The sequence below is a fragment of the Trachemys scripta genome, chromosome 3 (assembly GCF_013100865.1).
Source record: "Trachemys scripta elegans isolate TJP31775 chromosome 3, CAS_Tse_1.0, whole genome shotgun sequence".
NCBI lineage: Eukaryota > Metazoa > Chordata > Testudines > Emydidae > Trachemys > Trachemys scripta.
This window is the reverse complement of record NC_048300.1, coordinates 173,138,648-173,165,915: the sequence shown is the minus strand read 5'-3', so window position 1 is coordinate 173,165,915 and position 27,268 is coordinate 173,138,648. Positions and strand designations below refer to the sequence as shown.

General features: G+C 42.4%; 2 protein-coding genes across 3 annotated transcripts in view; one reads left to right on the top strand and one right to left on the bottom strand.

Moving 5' to 3' along the window:
* CPSF3 (cleavage and polyadenylation specific factor 3) overlaps positions 1 to 15,761 on the bottom strand; it is a 47,728-nt gene extending 31,967 nt beyond the window's left edge. For both annotated transcript variants that reach the window (XM_034766476.1, XM_034766477.1), the window contains exons 1-4: positions 15,605 to 15,761; positions 7,031 to 7,094; positions 5,491 to 5,588; positions 2,408 to 2,536 (exon numbers count right to left, since the gene is read on the bottom strand). In XM_034766476.1, coding sequence (XP_034622367.1) covers positions 2,408 to 2,536; positions 5,491 to 5,588; positions 7,031 to 7,094; positions 15,605 to 15,675 — 362 coding nt within the window. In that variant the 5' untranslated portion in view covers positions 15,676 to 15,761. The remainder of the gene's footprint in view (positions 1 to 2,407; positions 2,537 to 5,490; positions 5,589 to 7,030; positions 7,095 to 15,604) is intronic.
* A 20-nt stretch (positions 15,762 to 15,781) lies between these two features.
* ITGB1BP1 (integrin subunit beta 1 binding protein 1) overlaps positions 15,782 to 27,268 on the top strand; it is a gene marked incomplete in the record, with an annotated part of 16,553 nt that continues 5,066 nt past the window's right edge. The window contains 4 exon segments of the mRNA XM_034766484.1: positions 15,782 to 15,945; positions 22,201 to 22,302; positions 24,505 to 24,583; positions 26,358 to 26,494. Coding sequence (XP_034622375.1) covers positions 22,231 to 22,302; positions 24,505 to 24,583; positions 26,358 to 26,494 — 288 coding nt within the window.

Here is a 27,268-nt window from a genome sequence, read left to right as displayed (position 1 = left end):
TCACCCACCCAATCCACTTTATGACTGAGATTGTGTAGGCCTCTGTCCAGAACTGAAGCTAGGGGACAGAATTTCACATTTCCTAGAGGAATGGCTCATTGACCACAGAAAAATGAGTCAGGAAGATAATGAGCCAGGGATATTCCCCCAAGCTGTGGGCTCCAGTCTAAAGGTTCTTCATCCAATCACCCAATTCCAACAATGCAGTGAAACACAATCTGATCAAGAATGAAATGTCTCATCTTCTGGATATGGCAGTGTTAAAGGGGGTTTCCCAAAATAAATGTTCTTCAGGTTCTACTTGGGACACAGAGGCCCACTGGTGTTAACATACAAAGGGTTCTTTATAAGCAACTCCCATCTCAGACCTGACAAACTCACTACACCTAATACATCATTTCCATGGTATTTAGCTATGAAAAGTAGCATGTGAGATCTCTCCTGAAAGCTTGTAATTTCTCAATACTCATAATCATTGCAAGATTTGTGCAAGTGTAATATCTAAAGAATAATGTAACTATATTGAAAATTATACCTTACGGTCTTGGAACAAAAGTTAGTCATCAGGAATCATATATCTCAGTGCTGGCCCATTCAAGTATGAGGGAGTTTTCACCTCTCTCCAATCAGCCAGTGATGAAATACAAGGTTTAATTCTCTACCCTCATTGCATCTCAGAATAGTCAATGGAAAACTATCAAAGACAACTTCAAACAATCAAAACCATTTGGAAGTAAAAAGGAACATTATAAACCGTCAGGGGATCGCCCTGTCTTTGAATAAAGACTGTATATTCAGCAAATCAGGTCTCCTCCAGGTGCATGGCTTCCTCATCAATGCCAAGAAAAGTTCCCTGGTTCCATCCACCAGAATAAACCGCCTAGTGGCAGAAATAGCCACCTCGATAGCAAGGATCTACCCATTATTAGAAAGGTTTCAGAAAATCCAGGAATTATCATCTTGCTCCAGAGCCACAGGAGATCCATCATAGAATTATACCGCCAACTGCTAGGACTCCTGGTCTCGTGTATAGGGATCACTTCCTGGGCACAGTCACAGATCAGACATCTTTTCAAGCCTTTATATTAAGGGTCTGGAACAAATGAAAGATCAAGTACAGGTACCGACACAGGTGTTCAACTCCTTACACTGGTGGTCAGTCCACAACGATATGTCCATCTGCTGCTGTGGAATACGTCTGCATTACATCTCTAAGAATTACAGTTACAGTAAGTAAGAGTTTCTTCTTCGTTGAGTAGTTGCAGACATGTATTCCACTTAAGTGACTCACAAGCTGTACCCACAGGAGGTGGGGCTCAGAGTAAAGTATATTAGATAAGGATTACAGGACCACTTTCCCAAAGTTTGTATCTCTTTCCCATAATTCCTGCCACCAAGAGGTAAATCCAAAATTTTTAAAGCTGCTATATTACCTCCTTCAGGCAAGAAGCTGCTTAACACTTTCTGCAAACAAATACTTTGCTTCCACAGATTCCCCTACTACAGCCACTTAACATGCTTATGTATGCAAAACACCCTAAAATTTTGCATACAGGTCGGGGACACAATCTCATCTCTATTAATGTTTACTTTTGACATTATACAATAACTATTACAGTAATGCAAAGGGACAATTACTGTTTGACCTTTCAGGGAATGGATGCCTCTGGAAGAGAGCAAAAATAAACTACAGACTTACCTACTAATAAACTCACCCAACACACAGTTCAGGCAATATATGTTTGGGGCATGGGAGTTAGACAAAAGGAACTATCCTATATACTTGAACACAATACCAATATAGTTAAAATTTGAAATGTATAATATAATAAATATAATACCATGCTCACTGTTAATCTCAAACTATGAAAATAGCCAAAAGGTTCAAATTTGGACCAAAAATAGTCGAGGTTTTATACAAACCATCTTATAAGATCAAAGGAAATGTTTCCATAAACTTGTATTTCCACTGGACTTTTAAACAATTTGATTTTTGTGGGTTTTTAAAAAAAGTAAAACAAACAAAATTCCCCTTTCATGTTTGCAGCCCAAACATTATGACTTAAAAGTGAAATTGACTAGAAATTAACTTGTCTACTTCCATTTATCAGAGCTTCAGGAAATGCAAAAAGTAAACATGACAAATAATTAAAAGTAAATTAGATGTATTTTCCTTCATTTTTAATGCTATAAATTAAATGTTATTAGTAACCTAATTAAGTGAACTTTTAAAGAAATTTACATATGATTATTAAACTGACAGTGGTCTTTTAAAAATATAAGATATAACAAACTGCATTCAAAGCCCCTCAAGTCATTGCATCATTTCTCACACACTTCCCCCACTGGACAGACAGGAGCAGTAATTCAGGAGGGAGTTATAAAAACAACCAGTGTGTCCACTTACCTAACCTTGACGTAATCTGAAAGAAGCCACCTGTAAATAGCTTTTGTAGCATGAGTCATAAATGTTCTTCCTTTGAAACTGGTCTTCTGCAGAAACCATGGTAAAGCCCCACAGTGATCCAAATGGAAACTTAAAACGGACAAATGAATACAGTTAATACATTAATATCACATAATACAAATCACAGAACCATATAAATGTAGGTTTGGGAGGGACCTTGGGAGGTCATCAAGTCCAGCCCCCTACACTGAGGCAGGACCAAGTAAAGCTAGACCATCCCTGAGAGGTGTTTGTCTAACCTGATCTTAAAAACCTCCAATAATGGGGATTCCACAACCTTCCTTGGAAGCCTGTTCCAGAACTTAACTACCCATACAGTTAGAATTTTTTTCCTAATATTTAACCTAACTCTCCCTTGATGCAGATTAAACTGGTTACTTTTTGTCCTACCTTCATAGGTATGGAGAACAATTGATCACACTTCTTTTTATAACAGCACTTAACATATTCGAAGACTATTATCAGATTCTCCACTCCCCCAGTCTTCTTTTCTCAAGACTAAAGATGTCCGGTTTTTTAAATCTTTCCTCATAGCTCAGGTTTGCTAAATCTTTTATCATTTTTGTTGCTCTCCTCTGGACTCTTTCCAGTTTGTCCACATCTTTCCTAAAGTGTGATGCCCAGAACTGGACACAGTGCTCTAGCTGAGGCCTCCCCAGTGCAGAGTACAGCGGGACAATTACCTTCCATCTCTAACATGCAACACTCCTGTTAAATATACCCCCCGAATAAGATTAGTCTTTTCCACAATTGCATCACTCCTGTTAAATTTCTGATCTCCTGTAATCCTTGAGATCCTTTTCAGCAGTACTACTGCCTATTCAGTTATTCCCAATTTGGAGTTTTGCATTTGATTTTTTTCTCCTAAGTGTAGTACTCTGCACTTTGTCTTTATTGAATTTCATCTTGTTGATTTCAGACCAATCCTCCATTTTGTCAAGGTCGTTTTCAATTCTAATCCTGCCCTCCAGAGAGTGCGTGACCCTCCCAGTTTGGTGTCATCTGCAAATTTTATAAGCATACTCTCCATTGTCCAAGTCATGAAATATTGACTAGTACTGGACTCAGGACTGACCCCTGCAGAACCCCATTAGATGCAACATCTCAGTTTGACAGCAAACCATTGATACCTCCTCTGAGTAGGATTTCAACCATCTTTTTTAAATGCCAAACCATTCACTAATTTACTACATTAATGCAATGTTACATAGATCAGGAAACACAGGAATTAGGGTTTCATGAGCAATGTTAACTGGGCTGCATTATGCATTCTGTATATTCTAAGATATTAAGATTGATACATTAAAATGCAATAGAGAAAAGTTAACTTTTGCATTTTAACATCTGCATTTCTTGATAAATTTTACCTATAGAACCTTACAATTACGGTTTTTTTGCATGTAAAGAAAAAGGACTGATAATGGGAGGGAAGAAAATGAACATCACACACAGAAAGGACGACAGAATAAAGCTAATAGCAGTGGCCCCAAAGTTGGCACATGGGCCACCACAGATTAGAAGTGAACCACTGAAATGTTTTTAATAGTATACTAGATAACAATTTGGTCATTCCTACTAATGATGCTAATTTTAAAACAGTGGTTTTGAGATAAAGGTGCAACAAGTGCATTTTAATTACCGTACACAAAGTATCTGAGTGAATGCCTCTGTAACCCCTGTATCAGCATTTCTCAAACTCTGGTCTGTGGGGCACTGGTGGTCCATGGAGAGCTAACTGGTCACATAGGGCTGACTATCCTTGTTTCCAGGTGCTAAGTCATATTATCAGCCCAATCTAACACCCTTTTAAGTCAATGGGTGTCTTCTCAACTCCTGATCCAACTCTCATTAAAGATAGCTAAAAATACAATAAATACTTTCCTAATATTTCTTTTACACAAACAATTGCTGAAGTTGACATAGTGATGTTATGTGATCATGAAAGGAAGGGGAGGGTGGCCACGAGGTCACAATGGGCATGGAGGAGGGCCATGACATTAAGTAGTAGTTTTGTAGCCTATAGGTATTTTGTAGCCTACAGGTATTCTGAGCCATAGGTATAACTTAAGGCAACAAACCAATAAGCTTGCAACCCTCACGGCCTGTAAGACAATAATTTAGCTAAACTAATTAAGGCATAAGGCCCAAAAATCCTTAGCATAAGTAGCTAATCAAGAGTAACCCTAGATCATAAAATATCATAAGATGGAATGCTGTAATGACTGAACTGCTGATAGGTAATCACAGGATGCTAGTTTATACCACCCTGGAATATTTTTAGGTAGAGACATCAGCAGATGTCTGACCACAAGAATGCCATGGTAACTAATTGACATATATGCTAATAAGCTTGATGTAAAAGGATTAATAACCTATAGAGAAGGGCACCCCAATATTAGTAGGGAGAGGAACTACAAATAAGGAAAAGGGACTGAAACCCCTATAGAACATGCATTAAGCACAGTGATCTCAATATAACACATTATAAAAGCTGTATCCCAGCCCGTGTACCTGGGGAGATACCAGGATGACAACCACTGATGATGGTGAGGGGAACGATGAGGAAGATAACTAACACTTCAGGTTGTTTTGTAAGAGATGGTGTAAGCCTATGGATGCTCAGCTCATTTTGTATTATCTGTACCTGCTTTGCTGGGTTGGGTGTTTGTGAAGTTGCTAACTGTATTAATAAAACTATTATAAATAAATGTGAGTGTTGTAACTGTATGTCAAGGCTCCCAACTGAATACTAATTCTGATAATACTGGGTCTGATCTTGGGACAAGAACCAACCGAATTTCAGACTGCTAATTGGGGAAACTAAATCAGTAATATAATCAATATGCAATCAACAGATTAGGCAACAGTTCACACTACACAAATATTGGGAACTACTGTCCTTTCATCACACCAATAATGTCTGGATGACATCTGGCCCCAACCTTTCTTAAAAGTTGGAAGTCAACAAGGCTTAGAGCAAGAACTCAAAGCAAGCATTAATTCTTGTTCTAAATGCAACTTACTGACTGATTAAGAGGAGATCAATCTCAGCAGGATCTATCAAGTCAATGTAAGGTAGGGCATCCATTCCTTCTAGGCCAGGGTGAATTCCACAATCAAGCTGAAAAGTGATGAAAAATAATTAAAACTCTTACTAAAAACCTATAAAAATGAATAAGCACACACAAATTTATGGCATCATTACAAGCGAGTGTCATGCGGGAAAAATTCATTTTGCTTATTCACAGCTTTTGACACATTGTGATATATTAGACTCCAAGCTAGACTCTAGGGCAGGGTTGGGCAAACCTTTTGGCCCAAGGAGCACATCTGGATATAGAAATTGTATGGTGGGCCATGAATGCTCACAAAATAGGGGGTTGGGGTGCAGGAGGGGGTGGGGCCAGAAATGAGGAGTTTAGGGTGTGGAAGGGGGCTCCAGACTAAGGCAGGGGGGTGGGTGTGGGGAGGGAGGGGAGTGAGGGCTCCAACTGGGGGTGCGGGCTCTGGGGTGGAGCTGAGGATGCAGGGAGGTGTTCTGGGCTGGTATCGAGGGGCTCAGGGAGCAGGAAGGGGATCAGTGCTAGGGCAGGGGGTTGGGGTGCAGGAGGGGGTAAGGGGTGCAGGCTCTGGGCAGTGCTTACCTCAAGCAGCTCCCAGAAGCAGTGGCATGCCCCTCCTCCGGCTCCTACGCGGAGGCATAGCCAGCCAGTTCTGTGCGCTGCCCCATCCTCAGGCGCAGCCCCTGCAGCTCCCATTGGCCAAGGTTCCTGGCCAATGGGAGCTGCAGGGGCAGCGCTTGGGACAGGGGAAGCATGCAGAGTCCCCTCGCTGCCCCTATGCGTAGGAGACAGAGGTGGGACAATCTGCTGCTTCCGGGAGCCGCGCAGAGCCACGGCACGCACAGAGCGGGGCAAGCCCCGGACCCTGCTCCCCGGCAGGAGCTCGAGGGCTGGATTAAAACGTCTGAAGGGCCGGATATGGCCCCCAGGCCATAGTTTGCCCACTCCTGCTCTAGGGTATCTGTGTAGGTGACTTATCTTCAGTGGAAAACTGAATGCCTTTTGAGAGCCTATTTTTCAGACCTGAGCCTTTGCATGTGCATTTTTGTACCTACACGAGCCTCTAGCCACACTTTTCCAATAGTAACAGTTGACAGCATAAGTGAACAGCCTTTCACGTGTGGATTCTATCACCTGAGTGCACAGGCATTAATGCTGGAAAAGCAAACAGAACATCTGTGCATACACACACAACTGTGTGAACAAAGTAAAGGTTAGGCTCAGACACCACTGAAAACTAGATTGTGAGCATATCCCCTACACATATACATAAATAGATACCCGAATTTTCTCTCAGGATTTATACACATCTTTTATTACTAAATTAAAATCTCATATAATAGGTCACATCCTTTAGGTAACATTGCTCTTGGGAACCAGAGACTTTGCCTGTTTAGGGAAAGGCAGACATCGATACCAGACTTTTGTGAGGAACTTGGATTTAACACACAATAGCTTTTTACAACAGATCCTGGTAATTCAGGTGTTTACAAGTAATTACCATTATTTTTCTTCCTTTAAACTCCAGAATAATGCATGATCTTCCTACTTCTTGTCCAGCACCTCTGTGAAAGGAAATCCATGACAAAGTTAGCAAAAACAAAAAACCACCCACCGTATCTAAACACAGTTAACTACATCTTTGTTTTAAGTGCATTTAGATGCCTATGTGCAGAACTCATCATTCTACTGTTTAACAATCCGACTGTAGAATGAAAAGCCAATCACTATTTAAACTAACTGAACAGTGACATTTCATTCAATGAAACTGAGATCCTGTCCATGACTAAAGCACAGAAGACCTAAATTTGGGAAAGGATTGGTATCTTTTCTCTAGGATGGCAAATGAATGCTTGTTGCCGACCTGGGCTAAAGCAATCTAAATGCTTACAGCAAACTTACCCCCGAAATATTTTGATAACTTGAGAGTGCTTTCTATTTATAATAGAACAACTGTATCCTAGATTGAATGAATTTAAGGTATCAGAGACTATTAGCCCAGCACAGAATTATTTCAGAGTTAACAGGAAATGCCCTCAAGTTATTATACTGATTTCTTTTATTAGACACAAAATTTTCAGCGAAAGGAGAAAAAACACAAAAAGCAAAACCAATTGTCAAACTACTGAAAGGTACACTGTTTTAAAATAATTAAGCTCTTTTTGCTTTTCCTTTCACCATCTCTTTTCCCCACTGCCATTCAGTTTCTTCCCTACAGATGAGTAAGGTGCTTGTCCTCAGTAATTGCAATAGGTTTTTATGTTAGGGAAGGAAAGATGGGATTCCCCAAATGTAAAAAAGCCAATGAACACTCATATACATGGCCATCATTATAGAAACAGGTGTCTCAGGGATCTGTACAAAAGAAAGGGGGTAAAAATCAGAGGAAGGAGGAAAATGAATAAGGGATTTAAACTATGTTTTAAAGCCACTTTCCCTTTCAGTGGAGTGTCAGCCCTCATCTCCTTGCTTTTGGTGTGCTGTTCTTACCCACACACACCCTTTAGATTCACATGTACAGGGAGATTTTCTGTTTCTGTCAGAAAAGTGAAGAACAGAAGTGGTATATTTGTTGATAACAAGCAACTTGAAAATTCTGAATAGGAAGCCAACCCAAAGACAGGGATTACAATAGCCCAAGTAGATTCACATGTTTTGCATATTCACAGGAAAATAAGAAAGAACTTGCGCAATTATGCAAATACCAGTACTCTGATTGGCTAATGGTTGTCAGTCAAAGATTTTCATACTGTATGGGGGAGAAATAACCATTCCGACATTGTACAAACCTCACACCCAAGACAAAATCTTGGGCTTAATATAGAGGTATCTGGCTAAAAATTAGTGGTCTGTGCTATCCAGGCCATACTAGATGATCTCCTCTGCCCTTAAACTCTATGAAACAACATAGTATAGGGAACTGCATAATTTGGGGGGGAATTAAACATTAAGTATCCACAGCTATGCAGCCTCCCTGCATTCTGATGGGCTGAGACATTCCATTTCAGTACTGTATAATGTAATCTGTACTAATATCTCAGCCCTTGACACAGGCTTACTCTAGTAAAGAACAATTTTAAATTTTGAAATGTTTGATATTGTGGCGATAGGTGCCTTTGAAAATTCCAAGATAAAGGGCTCTCTGTGTTAGTAATACTTCCCCTTTTCCCACACAGCTATGATTTTACTTCCCTAAAGATGTGCAATGCTTTCAACTGTGAGAAAAAAGGACTGGGCTGAGAACATTTGTTTTGAAAGCTAACTCATCTCCAAAATATTTTTTTCACCACACTGGCAAACACACACCCTTTAATAATTCATATACTTTATTCTGATAAATGAGTACAGATAGTTTGGGTCATTTAGCAGTGACATAACTTATCTACTCTCAAGTTCATCTTTGCAATTTGGTGGCATAGGTCAAGCCTCCAGAGCATAAAAATTGATAGATGCTAAGTAAGAAGAGAGATAATATCCTGCACTTCACAAAGAAAGACACGTAACATAGCCAAGGACGCCTTACGTTTTGCTGAAAAAAACACAAGTAAGAAGAGAGAAACTGATAAAGAAAGATCAAGCTTCTCAGAGGGTGATGCAACAGAGAGCTCAGCTCCTTATGTAGCACCACTAAATTCAGCACAATCATATGACGACAGTACCATGTAGGGGTGGGCAACCTATTCCTCTGCTCCTTCTCTACTGTTACCTCAGCCCAAACTCCCTTGCTACGAAAGGCCATTTAAGTTATGGTATTTTGCAGCTTTCAGCACTCAATGCTGAGAGGCAGTTTTGAACTATAAAAGTTTTGAATTATAAATCTAACATTTTTTCTGTTTCTTTGTTTATTACTAAAGAAACTAAAGTGTCAGTATTAATGTAATTATTACAAAGGGGAAGCCTAAACAAGTATGCACTTGTTTCCTGATGTATCTAAAGTCATCCAGTTACACTACTGTAGAAATCACTTATCCAAAGGCAAGATTCAAAAAGGGATCAGATGCTTATATGGATAACAGGAACACCCAATTTTGGAAGGGAGATCAAACCTCAGACTTCAGGGTTTAAGCCTCTTTCTAAGTGATCAGGGAAAGAGCTAACACAGGGAGCAGATTATCCCAGATCTCTCTGCTGTACAGTTCTTACGCCTTCCTCTGACTGGTCTGGTGCTGGCCACTGTCAGAGACAGGACACTGACACTCAGTGAACCTTGGGTCTGTTCCAGTGCAGTACAGTAATTCTTACGATTCTATGAGAGAGGTGTCACTGCTTTTCTTTTTTCCAGATTAGGGTAGGTTAACATATTTGTACAATGCATTTTGTACAGAATATTTCTTGCATGACTGAGGGAGATTTGCTTTTAACTGCTTAATAGCCTCACCAGCTGCTTCAAATCCTTTGGTAGTTTCAGGAATTACCAGTCAAAATACCTTTTTTGTTAAATAAACTCATTACCCCTAGAACTCTATTCCCACATGACTTGTTTTGGATTCTTCTAAAGAAACTACCTTTTCTTTTCTAGCCTCACATGCCTTAGCGTAATGTTTGCTGAAAGTCCAAGTTTTACTTCTTTCTTTTACCAATAATTAGCAGCTACCTGTATCTGCTGTCCTCTGAAATAAACAAAGTACCTTTCAATGAATGCGACTGAACAAAAGGGAGAGGGAAAGTGAAGTCAGGTAATGTCTCTTAGCACCCAAGGGTTGTAATGGGAGCTCAGTGTGAATCCTTGTCTCTTTGTTGAAACTCCAAGGGTGCCAACTGTGATAGTGTTTTGTGTGATGTGTATACCTATTCACTGGCCAACTGGACTGAAACCACCAAACCTGTTTTACACAGACCAAGAAACAGCCATCAGATGGTAACAGCTTTTGTTAAAGTTAAAAAGTTTGCAAACAAATTTAAACAGGACGCATTTACAGTCCTTTCAACTAGTTCACTTCCATTTAGGTCCTGTCTACACCAGTGGCTCGCAACCTTTCCAGACTACTGTACCTCATTCAGGAGTCTGATTTGTTTTGCACACCGCCATGTTTTTCACCTCACTTAAAAACTACTTGCTTACAAAATCAGACATAAAAATACAAAAGTGTCACAGCCCATTATTACTGAAAATTTGCTTACGTTCTCATTTTTTCCATATAATTATAAAATAAATCAATTGGAATATAAATATTGTACTTACATTTCAGTGTATAGTATATAGAGCAGTATAAACAAGTCATTGTCTGTATGAAATACTAGTTTGTACTGACTTTGATATTGCTTTTTATGTAGCCTGTTGTAAAACTAGGCAAATAGCTAGATGAGTTGATGTATCAATTGGAAGATCTCTGACCCCGGGTTGACAACCACTGGTCTACATTACAGAGTTTTGTCAACACAAGTTACGCCAACGTACCACCACCGCTGTAATTAAACCACTGTTGCATGTCCACACTATGCTCATTGTGTTGGTGGAGTGCATCCACAATAGCAGCTCTTGCATCGACAGAAAACAGAGCACTGTGGGTAGCTATCCCACTGTGCAACTGGCCACAGGGTGCTTTGGGACAGGTTTGCAATGCCTCATGGGGGCAGGTACAGTGTCACATGATAAGGGCTTTCTCAATCCAGTTGTTCCATGGGTATCCTACTAGATTACCAGCTGCTTTTCAAATGCTCTGGTAACCTGCAACCCGGCCATCTCTGTCAGAAAGCATGGATCCTTCACTGCTGTTCAGTATTGTGCTGTGCATTATGAACACAAGGCTATAAGAGGAGCCCAACGGGGGGCTATTCGGCTGACGGATGCTTTGAAGGAGCATATTAACACTAAGCTACAGTAATGTGTGTTGCCGTAGTGTGTTGAGCCTGGCATTGTTTGTTTGCTCTATGCTATGAACCTTATAATGATTGCTGTGTGTGCCTGAAAAGTAACACATTTTAAATCAGTTTTTAAAGTAGCTCTCGGTAATATGACCAAAATGACGTTGCTGAACACTAATACAAGACCACAGAAGTGTGTGTGGGGGAGGAGGGAGAAGAGTGAGAGAGAGACAGTGTGTGTGTTAGGGGAGTGTGTCAGAGAGTGTGTGGGGAGGAGTGTGTATGTGTGAGAGAGACAGACTCTGTGCTGGGGGACAGTGAGTGTGTCTGCACGCTGATTCTAAGGCTATATCTACATTAAGCACCTTTTAGCAACACAGCTGTGCTGCTACAGCCGTTCCGCTAAAAGGCACGCAGTGTAGCTGCTGTTTGTTGGCAGGAGAGAGCTCTCCCACCGACAAAAAACTTCCACCCACAACAAGTGGCGGTAGCTTTGTTGGCAGTAGAGCTCTCCTGCAACGAAGCGCTGTTCACGCCGGTGCTTTTCATTGGCAAAACTTCTGTCGTTCAGGGGTGTGGCTTTTTTACACCTCTGAACAACAAAAGTTTTGTTGTTCAGGTTCCAGTGACAAAGCCCAAGTTCAGACAGCAGCCACAAACAACCAGTCCTGAGGCAGAAGCTGGTGCACAGACAGCTGGTGTCCTCGTCTCCCCACCCCAGAGGAGAATGGTACACAGGTAGGGGGAGGTGGACACCCCGACATCAGCCCACACCTCCCTCCCTGACTCTGCACAGCACAGCAGTCTTTCCCCCGCTACCCCTTGCAGCAGCCCTCCCTGCCTACCGCTGTGGTTCTAGTCCCGGGGAAAGCAGGATTCTGCATTACTGTTTTGATTCCGTGACTCCCTTACAGTTCTCTCACAGACCAAGGAGATCCACCCCCACCGCTGTAGTCCAGGCAGGAGTGTTTTTGCTGCCGGAAGCCAGCATGCTCAGCTGGACAGTGGCTATGTGAGCTCTCCATGCTGAGGAATTTCAAAACTTCCTAGGGCTTTGAAAGGGATGGGGCGCATGCGTGTGCAGCTGGATGCAGGGCAGTGGAGTTTGAAACGGTGAGCAGAGCGGTCACAGTGAGCGTTGTGGGATACTTCCTGGGGGCCAGTTATGGCGACATAACAAATGCAGTGTCTACACTGATGCTCTGTCGCTCTAACTTTGTTGCAAAAAGCACTACGCCTCTTGTTGAGGTGGTTTTATTTTGTTGACAAAGCAGGAGAGTTTTGTCAGCAGGAGGGGCATTATAGTGTATACACCTCCACTGTTTTGTCGACCAAAGCTGCCTTTTGCCAACAAAACTTTTTAGTGTAAACAAGGCCTTGGAGTATACACAGTTGGTGTTCAACTGCCGATCTTCAAATGTTCTGGCATTGCTCAAAGCAAAATGTTATAAAGAAAGAAAGCTGTGCTTTATACAAGTTTAAAAAAACACCCCACAAAGAGCTATTTCAAATCTAATCCATACTTGAATCTTATTACAAATCCATTGCACAGACCCATTAAACTTAAGTGGACAAGGATCTCACCAAGCTGATATTGCACCTTTTCCTTTAGTTATATCATTTCTATTTTTATTCTCATATTCAATTTTATAACATATTGAAAACATTTTATGGAGCATCATAAAAAATATTATGCTGACACTTATATGCAGGTGATTTCTTCTGAGTCTAAGCAACCAGTGCAAAACACTTAGGACTCCTTGCCATCGGTTTAAAATCCTGACACAAGTCTTTTATCTGAGATAGAACGGATCCAATGCTAGGAAGACAATGGCACCTGAAGGTGCAAGAGTCTCCTAGGAAGAACTCAGGATCAGCCCCAAAGTGAATCCCACATAAGTTCATAGACTCAGACCACAAGGGACCATCATAATCAGAAGTTAGTGTGTGGGCTTTTTACAGGAGACTTTAAAAACAGTGGTGCTGTCTACTCTACATGGACTTTAAAAAGAGTCGTGGATTCTTTAAATTTGTGTCTGATATAAGTCTTACCTCAATCTCTCTTTTCCCCACTCCGCAACTGCTGGACAGCATGCTGTTTGCTTAGCTGCTGCCCTCACACACCAGTAATGGTTAAGACTACGTTTTAGTCATGGGTATTTTTAGTAAAAGTCATGGATAGATCACATGACCTGTCCATAACTTTTACTATATACCCCGACTAAAACTTGGGGGGGCTTTGAGGTGTGTGGCCTGCAGGTGCTCAGGTGGAGGACAGCCTGGGGGGCCCTGGGTGCTAGGGAGGGGGGCACAGCTGGAGAAGCATCGCAGGTGCTTGGGGTGGGGGACTCGCAGCCCAGGGGGTGCTGCAGGTGCTGGGGCAGGCTCCCTACCCAGTTCCTAGTTCCACATGCTGCCTCCGCTCTGCCCCAAGCCCCGGTACTGCCACTCATTGGCTGGGAACTGCGGCCAATTGGAGCTGCGGGGGTGGTGCCTTCAGGCGGAGGCAGCACATGGAGCTAAGGGGAGGGGGGTTTCTATCCCCCTTCCAGGAGCTCCCCCCAGGTAAGCACCACCCCACATCCCAATCTCCAGCCCTGAGACCGCCCCACACCAAACTTCTGCTGTGGGGGGGACAGGAGGAGCCAAGACTGCCCCAGCAGCAGCCAGTGTGACATGCCCAGAGGCTGCCCGAGCTGCTGCAGAAGTCATGGAGGTCACAGAATCTGTAACTTCCGTGACAAACACGAAGCCTTAGTGATGGTTACATTTCAGTGGATCTGTGGAGTGAAACACCTGGGAGTCTAGATTATGAAGGAGACAGTGTGACACTGACAGACCAGGTGTCAGCTCATGCCAGAGCCCCAAGCCAATTCACTTGTGTATTAATATAGATCAGAGTGATTTTGTTAAAGAATGTACTTGTTGTTTAAACTTCATGAAAACTAATGGAATGTTACTTGCATTGTTTTCACTTAGCTGTATCCTGTTATAATGTAGTAGCAATCATTTAAACTGCGTAGAGCCCTGTAATTAAATAACCCATCAAACGAGAAAGAAGCCTTGTGGAATGCAAATGAAGAATTTTATCAGAAAAGTGTTAATTTCAAAGCAAGTGGTCATTATGTGTGATGACTGGAAGTCAAAGACTCAAAATGCATTCCTTACTCTTTGTCATCAAAGGAAAAACCCATGGGGGTAGTGACCCTGTCAGCTTGTTTTCTATAAGAAGAAGCTTTAAGTATGTATTCAAGGAAAGATCCTATTTCTCTGGACTGTTTGGACTCTTACAGGGAAGTATACCAGACGCAAAGTAGAGATCCCCAGAGACAATATGGGAACCCTGAAAAGACTTTTTGTAAACTGGCAGTTTATTGCATCACTGCCTCCATTTGGAATTACAAAGTGTGACTCATCTGTTAATATATTTTACCTATTTTAACCTCTCAATAACTCTCATTTCCTATTCTTAACTAATAAACCTTTAGTTAATTTACTATAGAATGGGCTACCAAACTAGTTCTTTGTGTAAGGTCTAGGATACTAACTGATCCGGAGTAAGTGACTGGTGTCTTGGGACTGGAAGTAACCTAAATGTGATGTGATGTTTGGTGTAAGTAACCATCTTATCACTAAGTCCAGTTTGTCTAGGTAGCAAGATAGACTGGTTTCCGAGTAGCAGCCGTGTTAGTCTGTATCTTCAAAAAGAACAGGAGTACTTGTGGCACCTTAGAGACTAACAAATTTATTAGAGCATAAGCTTTGTTAGTCTCTAAGGTGCCACAAGTACTCCTGTTCTTTTTGAAGACAGACTGGAGAGTTTAAGGGGAATGTCTGTGATGCTACAGTAAGACTGGTAGAGTGATCCAGGAGTTCACATTTGTCACTGGCCTGGCGAAGACTAATTCTAGAACATACCAGCAGGGGGAGGGGGGGGAAGGGGTCTGCCCCATTTTCTGACAGTCACTCCAGACACAGCAGAGACACTAACACGACATTAATGCTGTGCCACAAACTTAAGGTCTGCGACACCATGTTAGTGCAGGTGATGTTTGAAGGGACTGCAGTGCTCCAGCCTCCAACTGCTCCATGTCCCCGCCTCCCGCTGTCCCCCAAGCGCCCCAGCTCCCGCCTGCCACTCCCCCTCCCCGGCCAGTGCCCCAGCCCCCTGCTACTCTCCTCCGCCGCCGCCGGCCGCCCCACGTCCCCGCCTCCCGCTCCCCCCTTCCCCCGCCAGCGCCCTGCTGCTCCGCCGTCCGCTGTCACTCACAGGGGCCGGATCAGCAGCTGGTCGCTCTCCTCGGCCGGGATCATGGCCTCGGCTTTTCTCTTCGCCGACATCCCGGAAAGGGAGGAGCGAGCGCAGCGATGCCGAACAACCGGCGACTCGGTGTGTCCCTCGCCAGCACCCGGCCTCGACTTCCGGTCCGCCCGCGAACACCTTCCGCCCTCCGCTTCCGGGGAGCCGGGCCGCCCACACTTCCTGTCCCGGCGCCTGCGCGCGGGCGGGGCCCGACAGACGCGCGTTCCCGGGGCAGGGAGTGTGGAGGAGCCGTGCTGGGTCCTGGGCGGAAGGCGAGTCCCCGGCGGGTTCCGAACCCAGCCGCTGCGGTGAGGAGCGCGTGCCCTGCCTGCCGGCGCGGCCCCATCCTCGTTCCGGGTGGGATGGGGATGAGGGGACTTCAGCGCTGGGATGTGCCTGGGGTGGAGGGGCCCGTGGCAGGACGGGGGTGGGGGATCCCAGTGTTGGGACGTGTCTGGGGTGGAGGGATCCATGGCAGGACGGGGGTGGGGCTGGGGGGATCCCAGTGCTGGGATGTGCTTGTGGTGGAGGGGTCCGTGGCAGGACGGGGTGGGTGGGTCAGAGGCAGGATGGGGGTGGGGGACCCCAGCCCTGGGGTGTGAGTTCCCCATCTTTCTTGTTTCTTAAGGAGCCAGCCTGGAGTCAGATACCTTGACAGTGAGCACCATGTAAATACCTAGACAGACAGAAGTGACTGAAGCCCCCATAGGCTCTCAGGTGCACCTGGTAACTGCTTTGTGTGCTGTTCATGAGCAGGGCCTGAGGTTTCGTCTCTTTGTGTCAAATTCCAGCCACTCATATCTAGGTTTGGCAAAATTTGGTATTTGTTCGTTTATAATTTAGATGGGTAGTGTTGATGTTTATTGTAAGCATTTTAAAGATTTTTTTCAAGTAAAATTTTGCACAAAATTGTGTTTTAAGCTTTTCCCCCCTATTTTTATTTAAGTTTTCACATTTGCGGGGAGAACATGGGGGGGGTGTCAGACTATGGAGTCAGTCAGTAATTAATGACAGTAGACATTGAGATTCAGAAAGTTAAAGCTTTACAGCCATTGATACAAATTGTCAGCATCACATGTCAAAATATACAAAGTAAATATCCTTAAATCAGACTCTAATAAGTTCTCAAGTAGCATTTGTCTTACTTTGTAAATTGCAGTTATTGATGGAAATAGTTTTTGTCCATTTGTGTGTGTGTGTGGTGAAATTGACATTTATCAACATTTACCAATAAAAATCTAATATTTCTATGCCTACTCCATCCTTCACTGTGGGTAATAAAATATTATCAAATTGGGTTGGATGTGCAAAGAACTGAAATGGTACATGAGGTGGAGAGCTTTCTCTTTCCTGAACACTATGGTTGTTCACTAAGTAAGGCCACTTAAACTTATTCTTGTTTTCACTATAAATATATCGATTATCAAAGATCAGAGATTCAATGACAGTGAATAAGACTATGGAAACAAATGGCTACATGTAAAAGAAAATCATAGATTTTCTGGAGACTAAACTTAACTAACAAGTTAACCTCCTGTCTAAGGAAATTTATCTCACACAAAGTTCTTTCCACTGTTTTCAGTCAAGCCTCATTGAGACCCCCCTTCCATGAATTAAAATTCACTGTCCATTTACTTCCTGGGTGAAGGATGACAGTGTGTCTTCTTTGACCCCCAAATATATTAGAGCAAATCTTTAATATGCACCTCAAGATAGAAGCAAAGAGGAGGTAAGAACCCTATCTGTTACTTTTCTATCAAGTTTTTACAGTCCTCATTAGCATTCAGTTCAAACTGGTGAGAAGAGATCCATTGTCAGTTATACAATAGTAAATTTACATATAAGCAACCAGCTAGATACACTTTTTTTTTCCTAAGGCCAGGTTTACACTAAAAAGTTAACCTTGCTCAGGAGTGTGAAAAATGCACATTTTTTTTCTTTTTTTAATGGAGATATACCTATCTCATCGAACTGGGAGGGGCCCTGAAAGGTCATCGAGTCCAGCCCCCTGCCTTCACTAGCAGGACCAAGTACTGATTTTTGCCCCAGATCCCTAAGTTCCCCCCTCAAGGATTGAACTCACAACCCTGGGTTTAGAGTTAGGGGGCTAATGCTCAAACCACTGAGCTATCCCTGCCCCCATTTATAAATGTGAAGGACTTTTTTCCTGCCGAAATTTACTAAACACAAATGAACAGTTATTGAAATTATTTAGGTCTAAAGCAAGTTACTGTAAGTAGTGTTGTCAGTGACCCTGCCAGCAGGTAGGGAATCTTGGGAGACAACTATAGCATTGGTGGGGTGCAAAATAAACTTTATTAAGAAAATGCAAAAAACAGGGAAAATTCAATAGTGAGGGGTATGGGGTTTGTTAAGGTAGACAATTGGGGAGGGGTTTCTTTTAGTAAATAGGATGGGGGTTTCAATAGTGGGGTACAATACAGTGGGGCCCAATACAGTTGGTAACCAATTAACACTAAAGTATCAATGTAACAGGTAGCTAACAGTTCCTATGTAAAAGGTGTGTCACAGCAGCATATAACTAACTAACTGTTATGGGTAAAATGTGTTAAATAACCAACAACTCTAGGTAGAAATATGTCACAGTGGTGTAAATGTAAAATGTGAGGTGTGTTAGAGAGAAAAGGGTAACCAATGGGGTTTTATGCTAGACTTTAGTAATACAATTGAGGTTTGGCAGCAGCAGGAACGGGGTGAGCACGTGGGGGGAGGGATTAAAAGAGAGAGAGAGAAAGGCAGTGGTAGAGAAGTGAGGTTGGGAGATGGGGGAAGAGGAGCACGTAGTGGAGCAGAGACCAAAGGCAGAGGCGCTGCGGAGGGAGATTTAAACTCAGGGGGACACAGAGAGCAGACAGGCTGCAAGTTTAAACAGCAGAGAGACTGCAACGAGTGACTGGGGAGCTTGGGGGGAGACACGGGCAAGCTCGGGGTGGGGGGGGTTAGGGCAGCGGGAAGACAGACTTAACCACAATTATACAGAACACAGTAAAATCTTATCTATGATCTAAATTAACCAAGACTACACAAATTAGCAAGTAATAGAACACAATGCAACAATTTTTTTTAAACCTAACTTACAGAGCACAATACAAACAATTCTTTAAACCTAACTTAACCACAGCTATGCAAAATGAAATTACAACTTATCTAGACTCAGAACCTGATTCTAATAGGTGCACTTACACTATGCCGCTTCTTTGATCGGGAGGGGGAGCAGTTCCAGAGGGCAGAGTGGTGTGTGCTCAGGGTACAGCCCCGGGGGGGGGGGGGGGGGGGTTAAACTAGGGGTGGCTGCAGCAGGGGGGTGGCTGCAAGCCGGCAGTCCAGGATACAGTCCAGGAAGGCACAGCCTAGCAGCGGCACGGCTTATTTCCAGCAGCAAAGGCGCTGCGGAGCAAGAAACAGATTACAGATACAGACCAAGGAGTTAGCTTGGGTCTGTCTGCTGGGGAAAGCAGCAGCTAGGACAGGGGGAGTTTGCAAGAGGGAGTTCTTGCCAATCCCCAGGACAGCAGCAAGCACAGAGACAGGAACGGCAGTAGCATCGGAGGATGGAGAGAGGACTCTGTTTGCTTACAATAATCAGGAGATCTCCAGGCACAAATTTGTTGTTCATGGGAGGGGAGTTTAAAAACGGGGGTACACTCAAAAGCAAACGAGAGCGGGGAGAGGGCCCCCCAAAGACCCCTAGCTGATCAGACCAGGTGGCAAAGCAAGGACCTTCTCCGAGGTCTGATCAGAAAATGTCCGGCTTTAAAGGCAAACTCAGGCAGTTTCCCACCAGTACTTTTGATTGGCTCCTCTTGATACAGGGGAGGAGAGAAGGCAGGGAAAGGCTGCAGGGAAGCATAGGCATGCCTGGTCACATTCTGGGCCACAGGTATGACTCATATGCTTAATTTGTTGGCCACTTCAGGTCTTGCATTTCTGGGGAGCGCACCCCACACCGAGCCGGGGTCTGAACAAAGGAACCAAACGAAGCAAGAAGCCCCCTCCCTAGGCAGAGCAATGGCTCCAGTTAGTTTTACAAGCCATTCCTAGGAATAGGGCTGTGACTTTAGTTAGCACAATGGCCGGGAGGGGCGGCCACACAGGACAAACAGAAAGGAGAGGGGGAAAAGGAATGCAGCAGGGGGACAGCTGTAACAGACAGTCAGATCTCCTGATTTTATCACAAGTCTCCTTTTAAAGAATAGTAGGAATTAATTTCAGTTAGGGAGTATAAATGTCCCTTTAGCGATGTAGTTAAGCCAACCAAAACCTGGTGTAGACAGCACTAGATTTACGGAAAAATTCATCTGTTGATTTAGCTACTACCTCTGGTCTGTAGCGAGTGGCTACACTGAGGCCTGGTTTACACTGAAAAATTACATTGGCATAACTATGGCTCTCAGGAGTGTGAAAAATCCACATCCCTGAGTGGCATAGTTAAACCCTAAGTCCCCATGGAGACAGCACTAGGTCAATGGAAGAGTTCATCCATCAATCTAGCTACAGCCTCTTCGGGAGGGGGACCACCTGCACCTATGGGAGAATCCCTTCAGTCACTGAAGTGCTAAGCAGCTCAGATGTAGCCTTTTAACTGTAGACATGCCATGAAGTGCTACAGTTGTGCAGGGGTGGCCAAACTTACTGACTCTCCAAGCCGCATATGACAATCTTCAGAAGTTTGAGACTTGGGGCTTCAGCCCTGTGGGAGGTGTCTGCTGGGGCTGAGGGCTTCAGCCCCACTCCTGCTGAAGCCCCAAGACCCCCTTCCCTGGTGGGCAGAAGCCCCTACCGCACCACCTCTCTGCAAGGCAGAGGTTGCCATCCCCCCACCCCCAATCCGGTAGATGGAGAATGGGGGGTGGGGGTCTCTATGAGCCACACTTTAACTGTAAAAGAGCTGCTTGTTGCTGGCAAGCCACAGTTTGGCCACCCCTGCACTATAGGGCTTGAGGGTAGACGAAGCCTGACAGAAAACCTGTTTTTCACCTTTGCTGGTGGTCAGTCCCTAGCTATCTTGTAATTTTCAGTGTATATACAGAACTCCTTATGTAACATCCACACATGATTTTTGCAATATAGATGATTGTTGTGACACCACATTTTCAGACCTCACGTGATGCTCCTTGGTGAACTAGAATATGTAAGCCAGACCCAGGAGATCCCTGTAACGCCTCTGCATCCCTTGTTTGTCCTTTGCCAGTTGGCACTAAGAGCTTCCCAGGTCACAGACAGTCATTCTAAACTTACAGTTTTAGCCTAGTGTCAGAGGGGTAGCTGTGTTAGTCTGAATCTGTAAAAAGCAACAGAGGGTCCTGTGGCACCTTCTGTTAGTCTTAAAGGTGCCACAGGACCCTCTGTTGCTTTTTACAGTTTTAGCCTAGTGATTCAGTAAGTTACAATCACTAAGGGGCATGGACCTATCATTTTTACTTGTGGTAAAGTGTCCTGTGCCCTTCACGTGCTATATAAATGATGACACTTGTGTGCTTACATTAGTGGGACTGCATCCAAGTTTTCACCTTTTTTAATTTTGTTGTTCACAAACAAAGTGCGGTACAGGCTCAAGATCAAATGTACTGGGCTGTTTGTTTAGAGGCCAATTGGGAAATCAAATGGGGTTCCCTAAGCTTACTTAATGAAACTTGCACCTAAACTTTATCTTCCCTGATGCCGATTTTATTGGCAAACTGATTTTGATCTTTCTCCCTCTCTCTCCTCTACTCTTGATGACTTTGGAGATGTCTAGTCCTCCTCATCTGCCTGTTACTGCTTGCAAGTTCCTTTAATTTACCACAATAAAGCCTAATTATATAGCATGGGAAGTAGGCCATTTTTCTGGTTCATGTAATGTGATGCTCCTTCTTTGGGCCCTATAATAGGTCCAGAGAGTGTTTTTCCCTAATTCTGTCCAAAGAAACAAGGTTTAACAACCCTGTACAGTTAACTTCCTCTGCCTCCCAGATGAAGAGATGTATTTGGTGTTAGGTCAGAGATAGACAACAGTTCTGCTTCATAAGTTCTCAGTCAGCCTCATGTCTCTTTATAAAGTCCTTTGGTTCTCAAGCCTCAGGAGAAAATTTAAGAGGTTGAATATAAGACTATAATAGTGAAGACTGCCTCTGATTTTATGCTGCTGTATGGCTTCGGGCAAATCACTTAACCTCTCTTCCTGAATTTCCGTATCTATAAGAATAGAAAGGATTTTAACTTTGCTACTTTACTTTACATGTTCTGTTAATTAGTTACCTCACAAGGCTGTTGTAAGAATCAATTTTTTAATGTGTGTAAAGTAGCAAAGTTAAAATCCTTCCTTTTCTTATAGATAGGGAAATTCAGGAAGAGAGGTTAAGTGATTTGCCTGAAGCCATACACAAGTGGCACAGTCATAAGAAATAGATTCATATTCCCAGTCCCATCCTCAGAATCATTAGTCTAATGGTCCCCAACCATTCTCCACTTTACACACAAAGCCCACCATGTTTTTTTGGCAGGGACTCCTACTCTTAATGGTGTAATGTGACAGGTTTTATTTTTAATTCTCCTTCCGTTAGCATTTTCTTTGATCCAATTATGGTGAAAAAATGTTCAGAAAAGGGAAAAAGCGACACAGCAGCAGCAGCTCCCAAAGCAGTGAAATCAGTACTAAAAGCAAGGTAAGCTGAATTGGGGGTATAGTATGTTTGTGGGACAGTTTCATTTGCTGTGAACTAACAGTTTGCAGAGAGCTTGGGAACTGGGACTCCTAGCACTTCCAGTCTCCTTGGCAGCTAGCCAGGTGTACAGGATTGTTTCTGGTGGAATGTAGTCAAAAATCAAACCATCTCCATGAAATGTTTTAATTTCAATACACTGGCAAATTGACAAAAATGTTACATTTCTCTGACCAGCTCTAATCAGAAACCTTTACTGGCATTAAAGCGTTATCAGGTACAGGTTAAGGTATGTTATTCCTTAAGAACTCAACCCCCTCCCCCCTTTTTTTCTGGCTTTCAAGAGGGACGTTTATACTCCCTAACTGAAATTAATTCCTACTATCCTTTAAAAGGAGAGAGATGCCAATGTAGAAGCATTACTGTTTCAGAACTAGAATGCATCTGCACAAAGACAAATCATTGTTTTAATTAGAGATGACAGGTCAGTCAGCTGACTGATACAATATTTATACATGTTGAACTTATGTTGCCCTTTTAATAATAGTTGTAAATTTGGGTGATAGATTAAATTAGTTTTAGGGAGATTTGCATTCTAAAGAAGAAAAGTCATTTCGATTGTCAGAGTTAATCTGAATTTCTTTTATGAAATATTTGACCTTTTTTGACCAATAAAGTAACATTCCAAGTCAAATGACTAATTAAGGGGATTTTAGATTGTAAGTCCCTCAGAGTTTGGACTGCATCTTTATATGTCATGTACAGCATCAAGCACACTGATGCTTAATAAATAGTAAATGTTGATAGTTGACTGCCTTGCTATGGCTGGTTTAATAGAGTCTTTAATATGATCATGATGTTTGCGGAAATAAACATCTCGTTTGCTTTTTTTTTGTCTGTGAAATCAAACAATATCAGAATTAGTTTTCAGTTGTAAGTAGCATGCTGATCTTCCATCATACAAGCATAAATCCCACTGATGTTGAGTTAGGAGTCTACTTAGAGACTACTTCAACACCAACGGAACATGACAAAGAAGTTGTACAAAAAAAATATACTTAGTGCTTTTTGTAATGTTGAAGTATTAGTTACTAAGGTTCAGAGGAGAGCCATGAGAATGACTAAGGATTGGAAAACATGTCATAGTGAAAGACTCAAGGAGCTCAGTCTATTTAACTTAACAAAGAGAGAAAGTCAAGGGTTGATCTGATCACTGTTTGTACATTTTGTTTTTGTGAACAAAAATTTGATAATGGGCTCTTCAATCTAGTCGACCAAGATATAACAAGATCCAGTGGGTGGAAGTTGAATCTAGACAAAGTCAGACTAGGGAAAATGTACAAATTCTTAATAGTGAGGGTAATTAGCTATTGGAACAATTTACCAGGATTATAGATTTTCAAACACTGGCAGTTTTAAAATCAAGATTGAATGTTTTTATAAAAGAAACACTCTAGTTCAAACAGGAATTATTTGGGAGAATTTCCATAGCCTGTATTACACAGGTGGTCATTTTAGATGATCACAGTAGTTCCTTCTGGCTTTATAATCTATGAATCTTTCAAGAACCTCTAAGCTAGCCGTTAAAAGTGAGAATGAGCTTGATTCTTCAGAACAAGCTAGCCAAATCAAAAAACTTCTCTTTATTTTATACAATATTTCTAAAATATTTCTTTCCTATCTTAAAGTGTAAGTCCTTTGAGCTAATAGGTACATTCTGTCAGATAGCTGGTGAATGATGACTTAAATCTTGTAGGGTTTCTGACATGGTTGGCATTTTTGAATGTAAATCTCATTGCAAAATGGTCATGTTATATCAAATATTAGTGAGAAGCATGCACTTGTCAGTTTCCTAAAGGTTAAGATATTCAATGTAAGGAAAGAGACAGTGGACATAACTTTTTAAAGTTCATTTTCTCTGCCCTTTCTTCCATCTCTCCTCTCCCTGTTTCAAAAACGTTTGAAAGCTTTTGAGAGACCCTTGTACAGTTTACATTGGTGTAAATAAGTCAGACTGATATTCTTTCAAGTTTTATTATATTAATCCTTTGGAGAAGTATGACTTTTTTGGTCATGTTTCAAATAGCGCCAGTCCATAAAAGTTAGAAGATTATAATGAAGTATGTAGGAGCAGAAAATCTGAAGATAAATTAACATTTTCAATAATTAACTGACATTTTTATATTTTTTTTCCCTTATAACTAGTCTGTTGACTCTAGTCTTGGTGGACTTTCCAGATCTAGTACTGTCGCTAGTCTAGATACAGACTCCACTAAAAGTTCAGGTATGTAACCAATGCTGAGACAGACTTGCTTGAAGATGGATTAATTTTATAAAATGTGTGATTGTGTGCAAGAGTTGGGAGAAGGGAAGAGGTGAGAAAATGTAAGTTCACATTGTGTGACTGATGCTTTACACATTTACATGTAGTCAGTTGACGGCAAACCTATTAGATGGCTCACTTATTAGCACATGAGCTACTGCAGTCTAAAATAGAAAGTGATCTTTGGGACTAGAAATGCCAAGAAGGTATACAGAAGTTCAGAGGGAGGTGTAGCAGGACTGTGGAAGGCAGGGGAGGGGAAGGAAACAGGGGCAATGGTAGGGATTGGTTTGAAACAACAGGGTATTGTAGCAGAGCCTCGTGGTTCCTGCCTCTGTTCTGATCTACAAACTACTCAGAGACCCTTGTGCTGGTCCAACACCTTGTGCAGTTTATTTACAAATGGAGTCCCACCAGCTTCATAACATATACAGCTCCTATAACAAGCAGAGGAAAGCAATCTCTCTCTCCCCTTACTGTCTGCTTCCCCCTTTCCATTTCCGTCCAGTGTAGGGTGACCAGATGTCCCGATTTTATAGGGACAGTCCTGATATTTGGGGCTTTGTCTTATATAGGTGCCTATTATCGCCACCCCCTGTCCTGATTGTTCACACATGCTGTCTGGTCACCCTAGTCCTGTGCCTTTTTGTGGGCTCTGGCTAATGGCTTAATTAGCCTTTCTGCCCTGCCCCACACACAAATTAGATACAGCTCTGTATAGTCAGCTCCATTCAGCCTTGCTTGATTGGAGCTGCTGTGAACAAAGTGCTGACTCAGCCTTTCTGGCCTAGCACTTGGTCACAGGTATGTATGCATGCTACCAGGGATGTGTTGTTGAGAGGAAAGAAGTTTCAGCTTAGATCCAAAGCCCTATGAGGTCTAAGAGCATTTCCATAGACTTACTGGGCTTTGGATAAAGCCCTCAGCCCAGACAACTGGCTTCTCATTGTGTTTCAGTGATTATGCATATAATGAAGAAAGTGGAAATACTTAGTGCCTGTATTCACAAAATGTTTAACATGATACTACAATTCCAAAAAGAACATTCACCTCTCTAAAGGCAAAATAGTAATTCTGTGTCAAATGTATTCCCCAGAGTCTGCGTCTACATATGCCCCAGTAAAAAGCTGGCTGTGTCCACACTGCAGTGTGTAACTATATCTGTCAGTGAAAGGCTCTGGCAGAGAGAAGGCAGCATGGAAAAGCTTCTGCAGCTCCCTGCTGACAGAGACTTTCACTGCAATTGGTTTCACTTTATAATTCTTGTGTGTACCAGCTAAATGCTCCACTCTTGGGTCTCAACATGGCTGGGGGATGTATAAATCCAAACAAAAATTCTTGTTTTGTAAGCTATGGTTAGCTCTTGTACATTTAAAAAAAAATCTTGGGTTTAAGTTGCCCAACTTTTCTGTTAGAGTAGACTTTAGTGTGCTACCACAGAATGGTCTTTGGTACAGAGCAAAATATGATGACATGAGTCTATTGTAAAGAATCATTCCATCAGAAGTCAAGGAAAGATGAGGTTAGTATACTATGAACCAAATAACACGAGTGTTAGGTATCTTGTTTCATAATTGTTTCAGTGGGGAGATCCAGTGTTTGAGCCAAGGGAGCAAAAGATTATTCAAAATTAATAGATTAAAAAAGACCAAAGAGACTTTCCAACACCAAAGGAACAATAGACGTTACTGCTTAAGTAGAACAGTTCTTTGAATTTACAGTTTTTTTGTTATAGGACAAAGCAACAGTAATTCAGATACCTGTGCAGAATTTAGAGTTAAATATGTTGGTGCCATTGAAAAATTGAAACTTGATGAGAGCAAGAGTCTGGAGGGGCCATTGGACTTGATAAATTTCATAGATGTGGCACAGGTAAGTCTTTATAATGAGAGGCAAAACATATACAAATTCATCAAAACATTTTAAACCAATATGTTTCTTCCTACTGTGTATTTATCATATAATCACATAGATGTCTTACTTCTGAAGTGCCTTAAACTGTACAAATAATTTACTGTATTAAAGCATCAGAGGGGTAGCCGTGTTAGTCTGAATCTGTAAAAAGCAACAGAGGGTCCTGTGGCATCTTTAAGTCTAACAGAAGTATTGGGAGCATAAGCTCTCGTGGGTAAGAACCTCACTTAGGTTCTTACCCACGAGAGCTTATGCTCCCAATACTTCTGTTAGACTTAAAGATGCCACAGGACCCTCTGTTGTATTAAAGCATGCACCCTTCATGCTGAGAGCTCAACTGCCGCCAAGCTACCTCCTGGTTAGTATTTGAAGGATATACTTCAGAAAAACAAATTGCTACTGCAGGAAGCAGTGTTGTTGACGCAGAAGCCTGAGGCATGATTGAACAAATATCATGAGGGGTTTGCTGGTGGCAGAAAGCTACAATTCCAGAGAGTCTGTCTCCAGCCCTTGTGGCAGTATCCATGAAAGAAGACTACTTATGCCAACATTTCTCAACAACAGAGAGGAAATTTTCAGTTGAGGAATAAAAGTGAGAGCCTGACCACTCATGGCCATTTATAATTCCATTGTGTTAAGCTAGAATCTAGCTCACTCTCAGAGCTGTGCTGATCTTTGTAGTGTCAAAAGGAATAAACACAAAAAAGCTTTTATTAAAAAAAAAATGGTCAG